This window comes from Ochotona curzoniae, unplaced genomic scaffold, assembly GCF_017591425.1.
Source record: "Ochotona curzoniae isolate NIBS_2020 unplaced genomic scaffold, NIBS_Ocur_1.0 contig_2210, whole genome shotgun sequence".
In the NCBI taxonomy this organism is placed as follows: Eukaryota; Metazoa; Chordata; class Mammalia; order Lagomorpha; family Ochotonidae; genus Ochotona; species Ochotona curzoniae.
In genome coordinates, this window is record NW_024465369.1 from 35,514,511 (window position 1) to 35,533,246 (window position 18,736).

The 18,736-nt window shown below is 39.3% G+C and overlaps 1 protein-coding gene across 6 annotated transcripts in view; it reads right to left on the minus strand.

Annotated features, from left to right (window-relative positions):
* Positions 1-18,736, minus strand: part of CHN1 (chimerin 1) — a 194,671-nt gene that overhangs the window by 37,531 nt on the left and 138,404 nt on the right. Inside the window, exon 8 of one of the 6 annotated variants that reach the window (XM_040971744.1) lies at positions 9,923-10,000. The exons of 1 other annotated variant lie outside the window; for it this stretch is intronic. In XM_040971744.1, coding sequence (XP_040827678.1) covers positions 9,923-10,000 — 78 coding nt within the window. Of the gene's footprint in view, positions 1-9,922; positions 10,762-18,736 lie in introns of those variants that run through there. 4 more of the 6 variants (XM_040971750.1, XM_040971749.1, XM_040971746.1 and 1 more) reach the window with 4 other exon arrangements.

Below are 18,736 nucleotides of genomic sequence, written 5' to 3' on the forward strand. Positions count from 1 at the left end.
GGAAATGTTGTAAACACAATTCATGGATTCAAAATAGATTTAAAAATTAAGGCACTCTGAATTAGTTTCTCTGATCATTCCTTAGTTGTTGTATGATACTATCAAACTGAAGTGCCTCTGACAGGGGGACTCTTCATGGAGAAAGGGATGTAGTACTAAAAATGGCCACGGTATTCCCATGGACAGCTCAGATGTCTCCAATCTATAATAGACCGAAGGAAATCCCCCAATGTGACCAAAAAACCCTGGTTCCATGACTAAAATGAGTACATCCTTTTTAATTTTCATGTGAGTAACAACTAATACCCACCAGGGAGAAGCTATTTTTATACTTCAAAGAATATCAGAACACAGAAAATAAGCAACTAATGCAGTGTTCTTTAAAAGTGTAACAAGGCTGGGCTAGTGCTCCTGTATCTGTTTTCCTAGTCCGCCATGCAAGATTCTTCAGAAGAGAGAGATTAGGTAAAACGTGGTGCTTATCAGAAAAAATAATCCACTAAGGTTACTCAGATTCCAGTTATTTGTGGCAAGGCAACAGCAGTATGGTGTTATTTGGTAGCCTACATGCCATTTTCCTTAAGGTATGTACACATCTCATTGTTGCTCTTTGGGCTAATGAAGGCTATGATATTTGTGTTATATAGTACTGTTTTATATTTGTGTTGTATAATGAATGCAGATCAGTAATGGTAAGTTCATTCAAATATGGAGAACTTCACAGTTTAAGCAGTGTCAGAAGTTTTAAGAGTTATGTTGTGTACATATTCCTTAGATAAATGCCTTAACCATCCCATTCATGGTAAGATAGGCCCCACTCTTTAGTAAGATTGTCCTCTTGGGAATATTTACAAATAGGTCACCATTTGTCAATCAGGGTTTGAAAAACAGGCACATGAAATGCTGCATTTGTACATCTCTTGTATAAAACAGGCAAAACAAAAGTAACACACACCCCTCAGTTAAATCTTGAAAAAAGGAATGAATTATAAGATATAAAACACTATATACAAATGTAGTCTTTAGGCAATCACCATGCCTCAAAGCAAAGTTTAAAAGCTAATGAATGGACATATGTCCTAAACTGAGAACAGAACTTAGGATGTGGCTTGAAATGTGACAAAAACTGAATGTTATGTATAACGTTGTTTTAAAATCTAATTACATTGTAGAATGCCTAAATTAACCTCATCAACATACATATTTTGAATGTAATTTTTTTATCGGTCTATAATTTAAAATATATTTTATATAAACATTTAGAATTATTACTTCATTAATTTTTATAAGTTATAATCTTAACTTTCATAATTTTCTAAGACTTGAGACAGATTATTTTTAAAATTTTTTTTTATTGATTACATTGCATTATGTGACACTGTCTCATAGGTTCTGGGATTCCCCCAATCCCTCCCCCAATGGTGGATTCCTTCACCTTCTTGCAGTATTACAATTCAAATTCAGTCAAGATTCTTTCATTGCAAGCATAGAGTCCAGCATCTTATTGTCTAGATAAATTCAACAGTTTCTTGGGGAGACCATCTCTGGTCTGAAAGCAGAGCTGGCAGAATATCATCCTGATCAATTAAAAGCCACAACATAACATCAACATCAATTTACAACATTATGGAGTTAATTGACATGGTATTGAGTAACAAATATGTTTAAAAAAATGCAAGTTCTGAACCACATCCTGTGACTACTTCATTGACATTTCAATTTTAATTTATACACAGAACCGGTTGCTGTACACCTTAAAATGGCTATAGGGTACTATTCAGTTGTCTCGTGCCTATTTTCATTTTAGCATTCAGCAGTTTAGTGTTGAAGCTTAATTGATGAAGTTGGCAGATTTTGAGATAGTCTAAACTGGCTTATGACTAACAAGGCATATGTCAACAGTTGAAGTTCAGAAGTTTTAGGAGGGGTGTGCAGAGACATCTTCAATACCTTAGTGAGGAGTAACTAATCCTTGTGTCCTACCTATTAAGGCATGTGTTAGTCCACGCTGACCATTTCCTGTCTGGTTCTAAGCTTTCCTTGTTGTTCTCTATCTATTCCAATTTGTGTGTGTGTGTGTGTGCGTGTGTGTTTTGGAGTGGGGAGCTCTGGAGTGACCTGCTGGTCATTGCAAAATAGGGTGGGGATCCAAAGTTGGAACTAAGTGAGGACCAGAGAAAGCTCCTCTCCCTAGTCCAGAAGGGAGTTTACTTTGTTTCGGTGGACCGCTCAGGGCTCCTGGCTGATGACCTTGGATCCTGCAAGGAAGGATTTGGGCTTCTTCCATCCCATGTGGTAGATCCAAATGGGGGTGGATGACCTCAGAGTTCTTGGCCTCCGAAGGCATTCCAGTTCCCTGTGGTCTCCTTGGCAGTTGGGATGTAGTCCTAGGTGAGGATCCGGGAGTCCCCAGGGTTGGGCTACAAGCCTCCACTCTGGGGTCTCCCCCTACTTTGTGCATATGACCTGCTGTTAAGAGGTTGTCAGGATTGCTCTTGAATCCCCCTGTATGTCTTTGTAGTTTTACTATTGTCTAGAAGTTATCTTCTTGATAGGTTATACTTTGTCTTCCTCACACATTCTAAGGAGATGGAAGATTTCTCTGCTCTCCTTCCCCATTTCCAAGTAACATAGGGTCTTAAAAGTATATTAGGTTAAAAAAAAAGTATATTAGGTTTTACAATTCTTTGATGTAGATAGACTGCATTGCTCCTAACAATAGGAGGGAGTTACAAAATTTTGTGTTCCCTTTATCAATCAGGATATCAATTTTCCATATTCTTTTAATTGGCCTTGTTTGCTAGAAGGATGAGCAGAACCTTTGTCATGGGGAAAGAACGTTGCCTGGCTGCTTTTCTAAAACACTCAAGATACCATGTCAGAGATGGACACAGAAGCTACAACTAACTGTTACTCCATTAGGGCCTGGTTTGTGCCAGAGTAACTCAATCATGTTTCTGCCAAGAAGAATCAGGATTGGCTAGGGTAGTGGGGAGCTTCAGGGTCACTCAAAGTGACGTGACTACCCTCTACCTTGTTTTCAAAGGCAGCCCTAGGTAAGGACAAATGTACAAATCTCTATCCAAATGCAATAAAACAGGTTACTGGTCAAGGTATAGAAGTTGTACCTCAAAAGCAGAAAAAAAATACCTATTTAAAAAGACTTGATACTTTTCCAAAGATATAAATGGCTAATAAGTATGTGAAAAGAATGTTTATCACTAATCATCAAGGACGTGCAAATCAAAACATAATAGAATATTAATCTGACAAGTTGGATGTTATTAGAAAGCAAACCTGAGAGATGTGGAGAAAGTGGAGCCCTTGTACACTATAGGAATATAAAATGTTACAGCAACCATGTAAAAAGATGAGGGTACTTTATAAGTTCACAAGAAAACATAAGTGTATTTTGAACATCTCTCATACTTGCATTCTTTTAAAAATTCTCTAGCCTCATAAGATGGCAATAAATTGTTCGTTTTTTTTTTTTAAAGATTTATTTTTATTGGAAAGGCAGAGAGACAGAGAGGAAGATCTTCCGTCCGATGATTCACTCCCCAAGTGACCGCATCGGCCGATGCTATGCCAATCTGAAGCCAGGAGCCAGGAACTTCTTCCGGGTATCCCACACGGGTGCAGGGTCCCAATGCTCTGGGCCATCCTCGACTGCTTTCCCAGGCCACAAGTAGGGAGCTGGATGGGAAGTGGAACTGCCAGGATTAGAACCAGCGCCCATATGGGATCCTGGTGCGTTCAAGGGGAGGACTTTAGCTGCTAGCCCACGCCGCCAGGCCCAATAAATTGTTCTTAAGGTAAACCTTTGGTATCACCACTGTCAAAGACCACAACTATTTCTTAAAATCTATATTTACTCCTCAAGTATCACAACTTTTCCATGATAATGTTTTGTTTATCCAATTTGACGTTTTAAAAACTACTAGGAGGCTTGAAAAGCTGGAACAAAAATTGAAATCTGTGCTTAAAATCATCTTTAGAAAGTTGATACAAACTCAAAGCAGGGATTTAAAACTTTTTTTTGCATTAAACTAACCTTGCACATGTAAGCACATTTGAATAACATAACTGGAGGCAGTACCAAGGATAAAACACCAGTTTGAAAATAATTCCTATGAGAGCAATATGAATTCTGTTAGAATTGGAGCATAGGCAACATTGGAAAAAATGGTGAAACTGATGTTTTATAAAAATAGTTCCTCTGGGGCATGGTGCAGTAGAAGCCTTGTGGGCTGGCAGCCCTGCTTCCCATCCAGCTCTCTGCTTATGGCCTAGGAACACAGTGGAGGACAGTCCAAAGCTTTGGGACCCTGAACCCATGTGGGAGGCCCAGAGGAAGCTCTGGCGATTGTGGATGCTTGGGGGGTGAATAAGCGGACAGAGGATCTTCCTCTCTGTGTACCTGACTTTCCAATATACAACATAAACCGTACCTCAAATCAACAATTTACAAATGTATAGTTTTAGTAAGGGATGAGATGATGAAGATAAAGCCTGTAGAACAAACTTTCTGCTCGATGTGTATGCCTAAGACAAAAAGAAAGCTTTCAACAGAAATTTGCAACAAATATTTAAGAACTAGAGCAGAAACAACAGCTTTTTGATAGAATCCTGAAGATAAGCAGCAATCAAAGCTCATGGCAACAGTTTTAGTTTTTTAGATGCTTGATGCATTTCGCTTGGTGACTTTCTGGAGGGCCAAAAGATAGCATGCCTAATTTACAGTGTTTTGAGAAAGCCAGATTTGGAAGAAAACACTGAGGCGAGCTTAAATCCTTTCCCCATGACAAAGGTCCTGCTCATCCATCAAACAAAACCAATTCTGTAAAAACTGGAGGGGGAAATTGACAGCCATCCATCTTATAGCCCTGAATTACTTCTGTGAACATTGAAGGTACCCATTTTAACTGCACTGACATGCTTATGTTTACAGAAACCCGTTAGAGAGCTTAAACACCTGAAAATCACCATTGAACAAAAGTCTTGAACTTAATGGAACATGTTAAATATCCTATATTTTTAAATCTTAATTTTTTCTTCAAGTCCTTGCATGTATATAAACAAGAATCACATGAAATATTTTGCATTAATGTTTCCAATTGCGCTAATGATCTAAATTTGCACTTGAAATGTCACAATCAGTTCCAAAGTCATTTTGTGAAAGGACAGTGAGGTTGAGAGCCATGATGTTAGTAGTGTTAAAATGCCTGGAAGGAAGGGCACCATCAGACAGTTATGGTTCTCATTTCCAACAGCACAGACAGAGGTGAAAAGCAGATTAGTTACCTGCCATTTTTGGCTTTACGGTATCTTGTAAGTACTATGTCAGCTAGCAATGGAAACTGCTTACAGATGATCCTGTCTAATGTACTAGTCCCTCTCCATACTTCAACAGCTCTCCCCAAGTCTGAATGCCCTAGGGAGAGAGAACTCATGCTATACACTTGTCTTTGCTATTTTTGTCTTTTCTTCCAAATGGCCTACATTTAGAACTGAGGAGAATGTGAATGTGTGTGCATGTGTGTTTATAATAGAAATACATAGTTTTACTTAATCTCTTAGAAAAACATGATTTAAAAATATTTATATTGAACATCTCACATTCACAGCCATGGCAGAAACAGTGAAAAGTGATCGAACTGCAGAAGTTTCATTTTGTCACACTGCATTGACCTTCTTTTACAACACCACTAATTCAAAACAATTTTCAGCATTTAAAATGTTCACACAGGGTTGGGTGTTAGGCCCACCAGTTAGGATGCCCTTGCCTTACATCGGAGTACCTGGAGTTTTGATTCTTGGCTCCTAACTCCAGCTTCCCATCAATGCAGACCCTGAGAGGAAAGGTTGATGGCCCAAGTAGGTGGTTAACTGCCACCCACAGGGGACAGCTGGATTGAGCTCCCAGGTTTAGCATGCTCAGCCACAGACTGAGGTACCTGCAGAGTAAATCAGCAGATAGGAGCTCTGCTTCTGAAAAACAAAATGCTTAAAGATTCTGCAACAAATCGAAGATGCACTCAATTAATAGACACTTCTTAATCTACTAGTTATACATTTTACTGGTTTTGGGGAAAGGAAAGGAAGGTGGTATTGTGATGACTGGTGAGGATAACATAGGGAGGTGGTAGGCATGGTCCCTAAATATGACACTCTATGCTGTTAAGTCAGTTAAAAAAATGTTTTAAAATAGTTTTTCGAGTATCAATTTACTTTCCAAATCAGCATATTGAAATTTGTCCCTATATGGACTTAAGGTTTGATTATCAAACATGCAGTAATTATAATACAACACAATATAATTCAGAGAATTTCAGAACTGTAACAACTTAAAAATTAAATTATTGAACTATATAATTTATTTGTTGGTTAATTCCTAGTTATTCCCCAAACGTGAATCAGGTGCAGAAGCAGAGGGCTTGGAACTGCCTGCATCTTATGGCCACCCTGCAACTTTTCCAACAGCAGAGCTACTAGTCTGCTGGACAGGGCTGCCAGTTCTAGTAGCTTCCTGAATCAATACTTTTCCTAAACATTGTAGATTCATGTTGTAGCATTATTCTAATTACAGTATTATTTCTAGTTTCAGGATTTATTGCTTGCATAGTATCTTGGGAACATTAATTCTATTAAGATACTGTATCTTTCATGGCAATGCAGAAGTCAAGTACCTGAAACAAATCCAATTCTAAACTGACGTTTTATAATTCTCAAAACATTGAGTATTTGATTAGCCTAAATAACCAGGCTTCTGTATTATTAACCTAACCTTGAATTGATGAAGTGCCTAAGTGAAGCAACAGACTATGTGAAACATTTCCTAGGTGAATTTGGAAAGAGTTAAAAAGGAATTCACTGTGTCCTTTGGTGCATGAAAGATGCCACCACTCTTACGTAACACCTGACTCTGCCTGGGAGCTAGGAAAGAAGCAAGAGCTTCCTTCATCCCCCACAGTCACGCCAAGGTTCTCTAGCCACCATGCCCTCCACAGAGAAAAATGGGGTTTTAGGATCAATACATTCATTGGTGCCGATTCACAAGAAAAATACTTTAGGGGAGTTAGCAGTAAGGAGATAGTGTCTTCCAGGTACCTAGATGGACTGGCTCCAGAGGGGAGAAGGCGGGGTCTCCATCCCTGAAGCGCCTCAGCACAGGATGTACCTGGTGTGGGGAATGGGGGTGGATCCTGTGTTTTATTCTGATCAGTTTTGTCTTACTCTCCCTCTGGAATACTTAAAATGAAGAGACTGATCTAGGACACAGTTAATATTCACTAACTTATACTGACACCTTACATAATTTTGAAACAATGTAGTGCATTTATGTGATTATAACTTCCCTAAGTGATACAATTTTGACCATCTTTCTTATAAAAGATCATGTTATATAACAGCAAAAAACAAGCTGTCCTGTTTTTTGTTGTTGTTTCTCAGTAAAAGAAAAAAAAGAAGCCCCCAAGGCAGGGCCCACAGGGCTTCTGGGGTCTGCAGCGAGGTCCAGTTGATGGGTTGGCTTTCACCTCGAGCCTTTTCACCATAAGTCGAAAGCCACTCCTTTAGCCCTGAAACAGCGCTGCTCGGTGGTGGTGAACAGCTGGCAAATCTTATGTAACGAGGCTGTTCAAAAAGTAAGAGAAACCCGTATCGCAATGAGGCTGTGGTGAGTGGGCAGGCAGTTAGATGGAATATGCTTTGTTACTAACAGAAAATAGTCCCTGGCACGGCCACGTGACTCATTACCATCATGGAAATGCTCCAGGTTCTTCCCACAGAGTCTGAGCAGCAGCCCCTTCCGCACCACAAGCAGCGCCCTTCTAAAGGCGTTTGTGTGGGAGAAACTGCTCTGCCACAGATTGAATGGTTCTTGGGATGTTCTCGGAAGTCAAGTATGACTTTTCCCCCACCCGCTGCCTTTCTTTTCTTGTTTTTAATAATGCCACCACATAGAAACTCCTAATAAGATTTCTGACTTTCTTAGCACCTCTACAACAATATGTAATGTAATACTCTAACATGAGCTAAGAACTTTTTTAAACAGCAAGCTCTGGCTGTTTCACCTTATCTAGCTCCAAAGAAGGAAGAAGCCAACCATATTTTTGTGTGCTTTTTAAAAACAGTATCTGTAAAGCAGTCTTGAATAGTAGGCTAAGAGTCACAATTGGTCCAATCACATTTCCTGACTACAGGGTTCGTTCATTACAGTCATGAGTTCAATTAAAATGGAGAAATTATTGGAAGATGCAACCAAGAAAAAAAGACAATATGCTTTGTTATGCAAGTCCTTGAACAGGCCTATTACTATTGAACTAACTAGTCCAACCAACTTGGCACTAAAATGGCATCCTCAATAGGTCTGCTGAACAAATCAGAGGAGTACATCTTTGAAGATTCATTTCTAAAAGTATGCATGTAATTTCTTATTTAGGAAACCAAAGCAGCTGTTTGTGATCTAACACATATACAGCTTTAGATTTGCAAAAGGACTGAGGGTCATTTTCCTGATAAAAAGCATGTAACACCAGGTTGTATATCATGTGAAAAATACTCAGGCCTAGCAGCCTGCATGTATTTAGCCTTATACAGGAAGTAGGTAGTTAAAACTGGATATACAATTTTGGCTTTCTATTAAGTATTTCATCCACAACTCATCTCATTTTCCATCAATAATGGTTGAAAGATGTAATCATTACTATGTTTGAAAAAGGAAGAAAATGCTGTTTACTAGTATTTCAAGGTAAATCAATCTTTGCATAGGCCATATCTTTTAGAAACTTTCTAAAAAAATTATCTTTATCCTAAAATGATCTGATGATCATAAGGGTCTATTTCTCACTATGGAAAATGCAGAGCATATTGGAGTCTTGATATTTTAGTATCCGGGTAAAACAAATGCTGGTGTTGAAAAAATCAAGATGAATTGCAAATTCGAGATGAAATCACCTAGTACACAGCCTGGTATATTCTATATACTGAATCAGTGTGTAAAGCCAGTTTATTGAAGGTCAGAGTTTTCAACTATATCCTCTTTTGAAATTAACAGCAAAAAATTTTTTTTTGTTTTAACTGAAAATATTCAGGTCTCAGGAAATTATGAAAGTTATCTTAACTACTAAGAAGTTTCTACACAAATGCCAGCCCATCTGTGTATTAAGTGTAACTAGGTTTTCTTATGCATGACTTCACATTGTAGTTTCTGAATTAGGTTACAAAGGACAGAACTTCAAGGCCTTAACATCAGGCAAGAACTACAGCCAGCTTGAATACATACATCAGCCTCAGAGAAGATTTAAGTGCAGTTGATGAAATATATGAACACAACAACTTAAGATGAGACACACACAAGGTGAAAGTAACTTCTCCCAAGTGAGGAGAAGGTGCTAGCATCAACAGTAGTCCCCGGGCAGCCGTCCTCTTTTCATCACGGTCAATTCATTAACAGAGGAGAAATGACAAACTATGGGAAACGCAGACCATCTGCTACATCCAGATGCAACAGCACATACCTCTTGTAGCCAAAGCTTCTTACCAGAAATTAATAGAGATAATATCCAATTCACCCATGAAATAGCTGACAAAGGTATTTAGATATATTTGCATCACAAATAAAAAAAGCCAAAATCATTAAATGAGGTCCCCCACTTTTTCTTTTCTTACACTCAAGACAATCAGTAAGCACATATTGATTAAATATTAAAACAGTACTAGAGAAAACGGGGTTGGATTTCTGCTAGCTTCACTCAGCTGTTCCTTAAGTCAGATTGAATGCATCATTCTTAAATAGCAAGAACATTTTTGTCAAGTCATCCTAGTTTCAAAAAGACATCAGAAGGCATTCCTTTAATACTGAATATTTTAAGCAATGAGTACTTCTTATAAGAGCAGGCTAAAAACAAAATCTTCTTACCTTGAAATTGTGAACCTTTTCATATTTTGGAATTTGTTCATTTTCTTTCAGAGTTGCTCTTCTAACAAGTGATGTCAACTGCGAATAAGCAAAGAGTTTCAGAGGTTGCCAGATTGTCACAGACGACTTTTGAGAACCCAGTTTCATCCCCAAGGCAGCTATCAATAAATCTTGCTGACGGCCCTCTTGTTTTGATTTGTGAACTGCAGCTCTATTAGTTTTCTTCCCCGACCAGGACTCTTTGGATGGCATTTTGGAATTCACAGGGAAGCAGGAAACCCTATATTGATCTCTGTCTGTCGGTGAACTCTCTTCTCTGCTACCACATGAGCATTCTGCCAGCCGGCACAGACCTAACCTACAGAGAGCTGCAGAGACACCACGGGCAAGTGGAGGAGGGTGATGAAGCACTTCTCAGAAAGAGGTCGACTAACAAGGCAAATTCTTCTTTTTCCTTCTTCTTTTTTTTTTTTTTTAAAGGACTCTATATTTAACCTTCTGAAAACTCAGTCTGAACAGAAATAAAAAGAGTCGGTGCTAACATGCAAAACATTCAGCATCTCTTGCTATTCCTTTAAAAAAGACAGGCAATTCTGACAAATGATGCATTTCTAAAAGCTTCCTGCTCTATTCAATGTGTTAGTGTCCATTCTGAAGGAAAGATGCCTACATCCTGCCTGCAATCAGTTTCTTGCAACAGCCACCCCGTGAGGCCCCTGGCAGGGAGCGGGTGGAGGGAGGGATGGCAGCGAGGCTGGATTAGACTGGCCCAGGCAGGAAAGGCGAGGACCAATGGCAGTCAAGCAGCAGTGTTTAAGTGCTGTTCCCCAACTCAGTTTCTCCCTCCTCTCCTGTAAGATTTTCTTGCTGGCTCAAGGCAAAAGGGAGAAAAAAAAATTCAGTGGGAAGATAATGAGCAATGAATGAGTCATGCATTATTACAAAGAGGATTAAAAAAAACTATTTAAAAAAGACAAGGAACACACAGCAGCATCAGTTTTTGAAATGAGTTTCAGGTCAGTTATGAAAGCCTGATCTATATCCTTCATGTATATGGACTGAGGTTAACTAAAAGTCAGTGTTCAAGCAAAAACTGATGGGCAATTCGATAAGACGGAATGTTAATTTTTTTTTTCCCCACACAGGTTAGGGAAGATACAACAGTGCCAACACCCTGGAATGGTCATTGCGTCTACTATAGGTAGAGTGATTTTCCTGTAGGTCTACACTTAAAATTCTCTATTTGTAACTTTTTGTTGTTGTTGTTCAGAGGCACTGAAGCCAACTGGGAGTCAGAATAATCCCATAGGCCTGAGATGCAGCCTGTTTCCAGGGCACCCTTCATGGTTTTGTGTTTGTGTCGTTTACTGACATGGAATGGGAGGGAGCTGGGCGAGAGTGTCAAACCTAGCTCTGCCTAAGCACAATCCCATCTTTTTCACCAAGTTGCTATCAGAAGCTAAATCTTCCCATTTTGATTCCTGAACCATCACTGCCTGATTCCTCAAGGCTATAGTAATTAAGTTGAATCTATTAGTTTTGTTAAAAGGAATCCAAAACTCTGCATTTAAATGAATTTAGTCCATTTGCTAACACAAATATTTTCACCCATAATTCATAATCCTTAGGGATTATGTGTCCAGTGCATACTCCAGATTCATTCGGGCATCAAGTAGTGCCTAAACTGAACTAGTTGATGGAAATAATTGATCTTGGGTATATAATTTCCATCCAAGAGACAGAAAGTACTTACATCCACAGAAGTTCTAGTTTCACAACTTTGTGCTCCTATGATAGACAAGGTGCTCCATTCCAACAGGAAATGTAATAAAAAAGTTTACTTGGCCAGCCTACCTTACTCTAGCAAGTTTATATGAGGACTAAAAATACCAAGGTCAACCAACTCTTTAAACACGTACAACCTCAAGTGAAATTTATCCAATTCTCAGTACAAACCAGAAAAAAAAATTCCCAAGTCAAGCTCAGCCATGAGTGGATCACTTTTTCCCCCTCAATAATGTGTAATACCAATTTATAAAGCAAAAAAAAATCTAACCCGAGTAGCCTTTTTTGTTTTCCTGCATATGTCTGATTAAAGTCCCATATTAAAGAGAAACCCCAGGCTTGTTGTAGTTACTCTAAGTCAGCCACAAATAAAATTAGTCCTCCTAGAGGAAAGAGCGTTGTGGCACAGTCACAACATCTCCCATCAGAACAGCAACTCAAATCCTGGCTACTCCCCTTCTTATCCAGAACCCTTCTGATGTCCTGGACCCCGGCCAGCCATGTCTAACACCCAGATGGAGCTCTAGACTCCTGGCTTCAGTCTGATCTAGCCCTAGCTATTACTGACATTTGGGGAGTGAACCAGCAGATAGAAGATCCCTGCTTTGCAGCTTTTCAAATTAGTAAGACATTTAAAAGTATGTTCTAGGGCCCAGCGCGGTGGCGCAGTGGTTAAAGTCCTCACCTTGCACGCCTGGGATCCCATATGGGTGCCGGTTCTAATCCCGGCGGCCCCCTCTTCCCATCCCGGGACGGCCCAAAGCTTTGGGCCCCTGCACCCATGTGGGAGACCTGGGGCTCCTGGCTTCGGATCGGCCGTTGCACTCATTTGGGGAGTGAACCATCGGATGGAAGATCTTCCTCTCTGTCTCTCCTCTCTGTATATCCGCCTTTCCAATAAAAATAAAATAAATCTTTTAAAAAATATGTTCTAGCTGAATAATTCAGAAAATTCCTAGCCAAATGCAAGGGAACACTTTGTCACTGAGAAGTAAAATTGCCTATAGACCCTGTAGAGTTGTGCTTTCCCAAGGAATTTTTCTACTTTGAAAAATGTTTAATTACTCTCAAATAGTGATGCACTCTTACACCTTCACCCACATTTCTGCATTCACTTTGGAGACCTTGCAAATCACCAGAACTGCTAACTCTAGGACATTAGGATGCTAATATTCCTTCCAAATTTTAATTTTCAAATAAATACTAGTCATGTTTACATTTATATAACTATGATCTATGCTCTTAGTTACAAACTGTTAAGTACTCAGTAACAAATTATAGGCCCCCCAGATAAACACTTTACGTATAGAATTCCGTTAACTCCACAGATAAACCTAATATTATCCTCATTTCATAGCTGAGGGAATTGAGGCCTACCGAAGTTAGCCTCCCCACACTGCACAGCTGGCAGCAGGTGTGAAAAAGAAGAGGGAACTATGGAAGTCTGAGTGGCATTTTTCATCTCATTTTACCCATTACTCTACTCCATTCAAAATTTCTGTTGTGTTTATTTTCACCTAATTAGAGAACTATCTTTTTGCTGATTCACTCCCACAAATGTCTACCAGAGCCAGGACGAGGTCAGCAACTCAGGAAATCCATCTGGGCTTCCCACACGGCTGGCAGGGGCCTACACACGGGATGCATCAGAAAGAAGCTGGACCAGAATAGTTGGAACTTTGACCAGCAATCCTATATGGGATATGGCATCCCAAGTAGCAGTTTACTCTGTTGAGCTGTAACACAATCTCCTGTACAGTTTTGTAAAGGAATAATAGTGACATAGCAATAACAATGGATGGTAGGAAGAAGTCACAGTAACTTGGGTCCTAAGATCTCAGGTTTAGCTTGCAGCACCTGTGATTAAACTGCAACCCTTGGGCCTGGCACTATAGTGTAGTGGTTAAAGTCCTTGCCCTGCATGTACCAGGATTCCATTGGGCACTGGTTCATGTCCCGGCTGCCTTACCACCCATCCAGCTCCCTGCTTGTGACCTGGGAAAGCAGTAGAGGACAGCCCAAAGTCTTGGGACTCTGCACCCATGTGGGAGACCAGAAGAAGCTTCTGGCTCCCGGTTTCAGATCCGCTCAGCTCTGGCCATTGTGGCCACTTGGGGAGTGAGCCTGCAGATGGAAGATCTTTCTCTGTGTCTCCTTCTCTGTAAATGACTATCTAACAAAAATAAATCGAAAAAAAAAAAAAAACCACCACAAAATAAGTAAAATTCCGCTCTCATGGCTGCATTCAAAGTGCCCTCCTTCAGGAAGCCTTTGGTTAGGTATGCTCTCAGCTGGGAACCTCAGAGTATTCCATTTTCCATTAATTATAACACATATTAGTCTTCTATTTTTTATCTGTGTAGCTAGTTATATAGCATTGAGTGAAAAAGAAACTAAGACAACTATTTTTACTGTGGGGTTACAGAATTTTCAATCAGACAAACTGATTCTTGAATGTTTTGCTTTTGGAGATTTGCTTGGTGGGTGCCTAGGATACCTGATGTATATAGTTTATGGATTACACTGTGCACCTGAAAGGTTGCTGAGACATTCAAAGATGATGACATGTGAAAGTGAAGTCACTGTTCAATCAATCTGAGCATTCTGGGTATGCTGTGCCAAATGCTAGCAGTGTAGGTATAAAACCCAAGTGCCTGCCCTCGAGGAGCCTGTCACCTGCCTTTGGGCTACACTGCCCACCCCTCTGTACTTTGGTCTCTGCACTAGTTCATGTATTTGAGCTTGAGTCTTGTTTCTTACAAAGGAGCACAATGACATGTATGTTGGTTGGGGCTGTCCAGATCACCTGTGCATGATGTCATCACGCAGTTGTCCTAGGTATTGCTCAAACCAGCCGAGAGGCATGTGGCTTGCTGGTCACTTTGCGGATGAAAAAACAAGCTCACGGGGTTACCTGCTCAAGATCAAAGTGTCAGAATGTGGACACACAGACCTGAATTCATGGCTTAACTGCAATACCTGACAGTTCTTTCTACTAATTTCTAAGGAAACTAACGGGGAAACATGAAGTATTAGAAATACAGCACCTCTTCTATCCTGGCTCAATAAAACTGAAGAAAATGACTGCATTGAGCAGAGGTCTTAACTGGAAGGGTACATATTACAAGGCTGTTCTTGAAATACCACCAAGTTTTAAAAAGATTTATCTGAGAGGCTGAGTGACACACACAGTGTTCCCATCTGCCTACAATGGATAAATCAGATAGAATTCTGAGCCAGGAACTTGATCCAAGTCTCCAACATGGGTGAATGACTCTATGCACCTGAACCACTAGATCAAACACCTACCCTCAGCTATATGCTGACTGGGAATCCTGGCCTGTTTTCAGACCTGATTCCACTCATTTCTCTCAGACCCTGTAAAGGAACACATCCACTGTTCTATAAATAAAGAAATTTCCACTGACCCTACTTTCTGTCTGTTCAGTAATAATTCTGCATTGTGCTGAGGTTTCTCAAGTATAATAAGAAACTCACAGGTTCCACAGCCAGACACAAGTGCTAACTTGAACCTTGTCATTTCTGTGGCCTACCCGTGGTCAAGCCACTAATTTATTTTGGTCTTTGTCTCCTGAAGTATAAAGTGTAGCTAAAGCTAAATACAATACAGAATTGTTAAGAATTAATAGGTGGGAAACGTTCTGCCTTATTTCTGGCACAGAAAGTCATTAACCAATGAGTTTCCAGATGATAATTTTTGCATCCAAGCACTTACATTTCCAAGATCAGGGTTAGTATTATATGATTGAAGACACTGCCCTATGTTATAAGAGCTTCAAGTAGAATCGTAGCCAATGTTCAGGGACACTACAGAAGCATTACTATTTGGCAATTTTTACCTGACCCTGCCCTGGTAATTTCATAGTTGAGAAAACACCTACATTCAGGCCAAGTCATCCCATTAAATCCTGCTTACAATCAATTTATTTACATGAAGGACAACTCCTTTTGCCCAGGCATCTGGTCTAGTACAGAGGAACAGACTTAAACCAAAGAAATAAGTCCCCAGCTGCTGAATGTGAGGGTTTTAAAAAATGTTTTTATCAATTTTTTTTAATGTAAGCCTCTAGGAAGCTGGGAGATCTGCAATCCAAACAGCGCCCTCCTTTATAACATGACAGTAGCATGATGCTTCAGTTAGCTAAACTAAGCCCAGTTTCTATCCAGAAAGTACCACAGACCCATGTCCCAACTGCCTTGGGGCTTGGGGATGATCAGCATCTGGATTAACTCTGGGGTAATTAGAGTTCCTGGTTTAGAATCAGTGAAATTCTGAAAATTTCTATAAAATGCAACAATTGACGGAAAAAACAAACATTTCTGAAACTTCCAATATCAAGTTATAACTGAAGTTTTCTGAGTCCAAGCAAATTCAATGCACTCTCAAGAACAGATTACAAGTCACAGGATGAAAGAAGGAGTAATTAGTAACCAATTTTTTCCTCAATTAGCCAAGAATAGAGGGATATAGACCAAAGTATGTAACAACAGGTCAGCTTCCAACCAATAGGCACTGCAATAGTCGGAGCTTTACATGTATGAAGCAGTTTAGCTGTCATAGAATCAATAAGATAGATATGGCAACTTATGGTTTACAGGTGATGAAACAAACTCAGAGGAAAAGTTTGGGCAAAGGTCTGTAACCAGCACTTGGTGAAAAACAGGACCCGAATCCAGTCTATATGATTTTAAATTCTCTTTACACTAGACTACACTGTCTCTCATATCTATTGTTAACAGTCAATTTCAAAAAGTTATCATTTGAATAAATTTCTGGATCAGTTATATTCCAGGGCCTCTGAGATCACCAGGCATTTTAGTACTGCTATATCTGAATTTATAGTATCTGCCAGATTCAGCACTTACTCAAGATTTCCAAATGTATTTTAAACCAAACATTAGAGACTTCTGTATCAGAATTCAAATTTCTCAAGTTACATTGGGATAAACTTTAATGTTGCATACGAAGTTCTTCCATTCTGCTATGGCTCTAAATTTTTATGCTACTGGCAACAGTCACATCGTAATTCCTAAGTCAGTTTCACCACACAGTCCCTCTAGCATTAACATAATGTCTATCTAAATGAATAACAATACCCATCAATGCATTCAATTCAGTGTATACTAAATTACAGCATCTTAACACTACCACTACTAAACCTTGAATACTATAATGTGCTCCATGACAAAGTCATACACAGTAATATTTAAACATCTAAACATAAGACATTTGAAAACACAATGCAAACAAGAAACTATAGCCCTGGTATATCCTTTCAAGAAACAACAGAAATATGACAAATTCTTTGAGACAGTTTTGAGAGAGCTTTTCACGCTAAGTGAACCTCACATCGGGGGGAAGGGCCATAGTGCTTCATTTATCCAAATCACAGCCAGACTAAACAAACTCTATCGTCCTCTCTACGTTTTTAATAGAAATTCAAAAGGAAAAAGAAAGGCTCATACTCATTGAGTTCACAGGGAGGTCCTAAAAGGATCTGGGTCTGTCTTTGTGAGAAAAGCCTCTGGCCTTACAGTGAGAGTTTCCCCAAGGTAGTTCTGGCAAATTTAAAAAGGGCTTTTGTCTGGCCCTCAATTTTGTAGGCTCAGAAACAGAATTTGTCAGCACCTGGAGATTTTATCTATTTCTAAAGGGAGACTGACTGGCAGAATCTCAAGCTCAGGAAACTGAGAGGTAGAATCAGAATGAGAGCTGGTTAGTTTGCCATGAGACAGAAAAAGACATTACCATCATGAAATGGGTAACCAATATGCTTTTTTTTTGGGGGGGGGGTTGCTAACACACCTATGGCTGGAAATCCCCTCACACCCCAAATTAGGAAGTTGGTGAGAACAGAAGCAGAACCAGTGCAGTGGGCTGATGAACTGAGTATTTAATGACAGAGCTAAGACATGTTGAATTCTTAATAATTAGGCTAGCTAATGGATGGGAATACTCGGCATCAATTCAGCACTCCTACCCCAAGAAGTGAGTGCTTAGATGAGCAAAGCAATAACTTCCTTTTTAAGTCTCTTTTCAGTATGTAGTTGTGATTTTGCATATCTCTGCTCATAGTCTTTTTTTCCATTTGCAAATTCTCAGAAGGTGGTATCCCTGATATATTAATAATTTATATAAGTGTCTGCAATGAAGAAAGGGAAGAGGCTGTCTTACCCTGAATTATGTAACCTGTGTTAATAATTAAAAATTACGTAATCTTGTCTAAAACTTCCCAGTACACATGGGGATACTGGCAGTGATGGCCAAGAGGATCATCCTAGGAAGAAGCTCTGATTGATCTCCATGGCAACTGCCTCTCCATCCCTCCACCCCCAGTCACCAGCTGACCCTGAGAGGCCACATAAGAAGATGGATCATAACATTTAGGCTTTTTATCTAACTTTTGATAACTAATACCTTCCAGACTTAATCATGATTACTCCTTTCTAATCATGTAACTGGTGAAATTAGAAAGGCTCTAACACTTCTGCAATAAAGACTTTACATCCAGAACAAAACTCTCGAATTGGAAGCATTTCCACTTTTTCAAAAAAGCTTAAGAGTTTTAATGTATATTTGAAAAAAACGCAACTGAAAACCAGGTTCAGGTTTACAGAGTCGGAGTATTTTCAGATTTTAAAATGTCAGATGGGGTTATTTCAAGTTACTGCACCTCAGTGAACTTCTGCACTCGCCAATTTAACAGAGGCTATCCAGTGTGCCAGAATAAAAGCTAAGCATTATATTTTTAGTTTTTTCATCCCTCCAGTGACTTCTGTTCATTAGGTGAGGAGGAAGCCTACATGATTTGGTTACTTAAAAGACTTGTTAGTTATTTAAACTCCAGTTACAAATACCAATTTTCTATATCTGGCAAAAAAAAATTTGAATATTTAAACTAATTTATTAAAAATTCATTAAAGATAAATGTTGACATGATATGACATACATTTGTGAAATTCTTTGAAAACCTGTTCTTATTATTTGGAAATGGCAATAATGGCCTG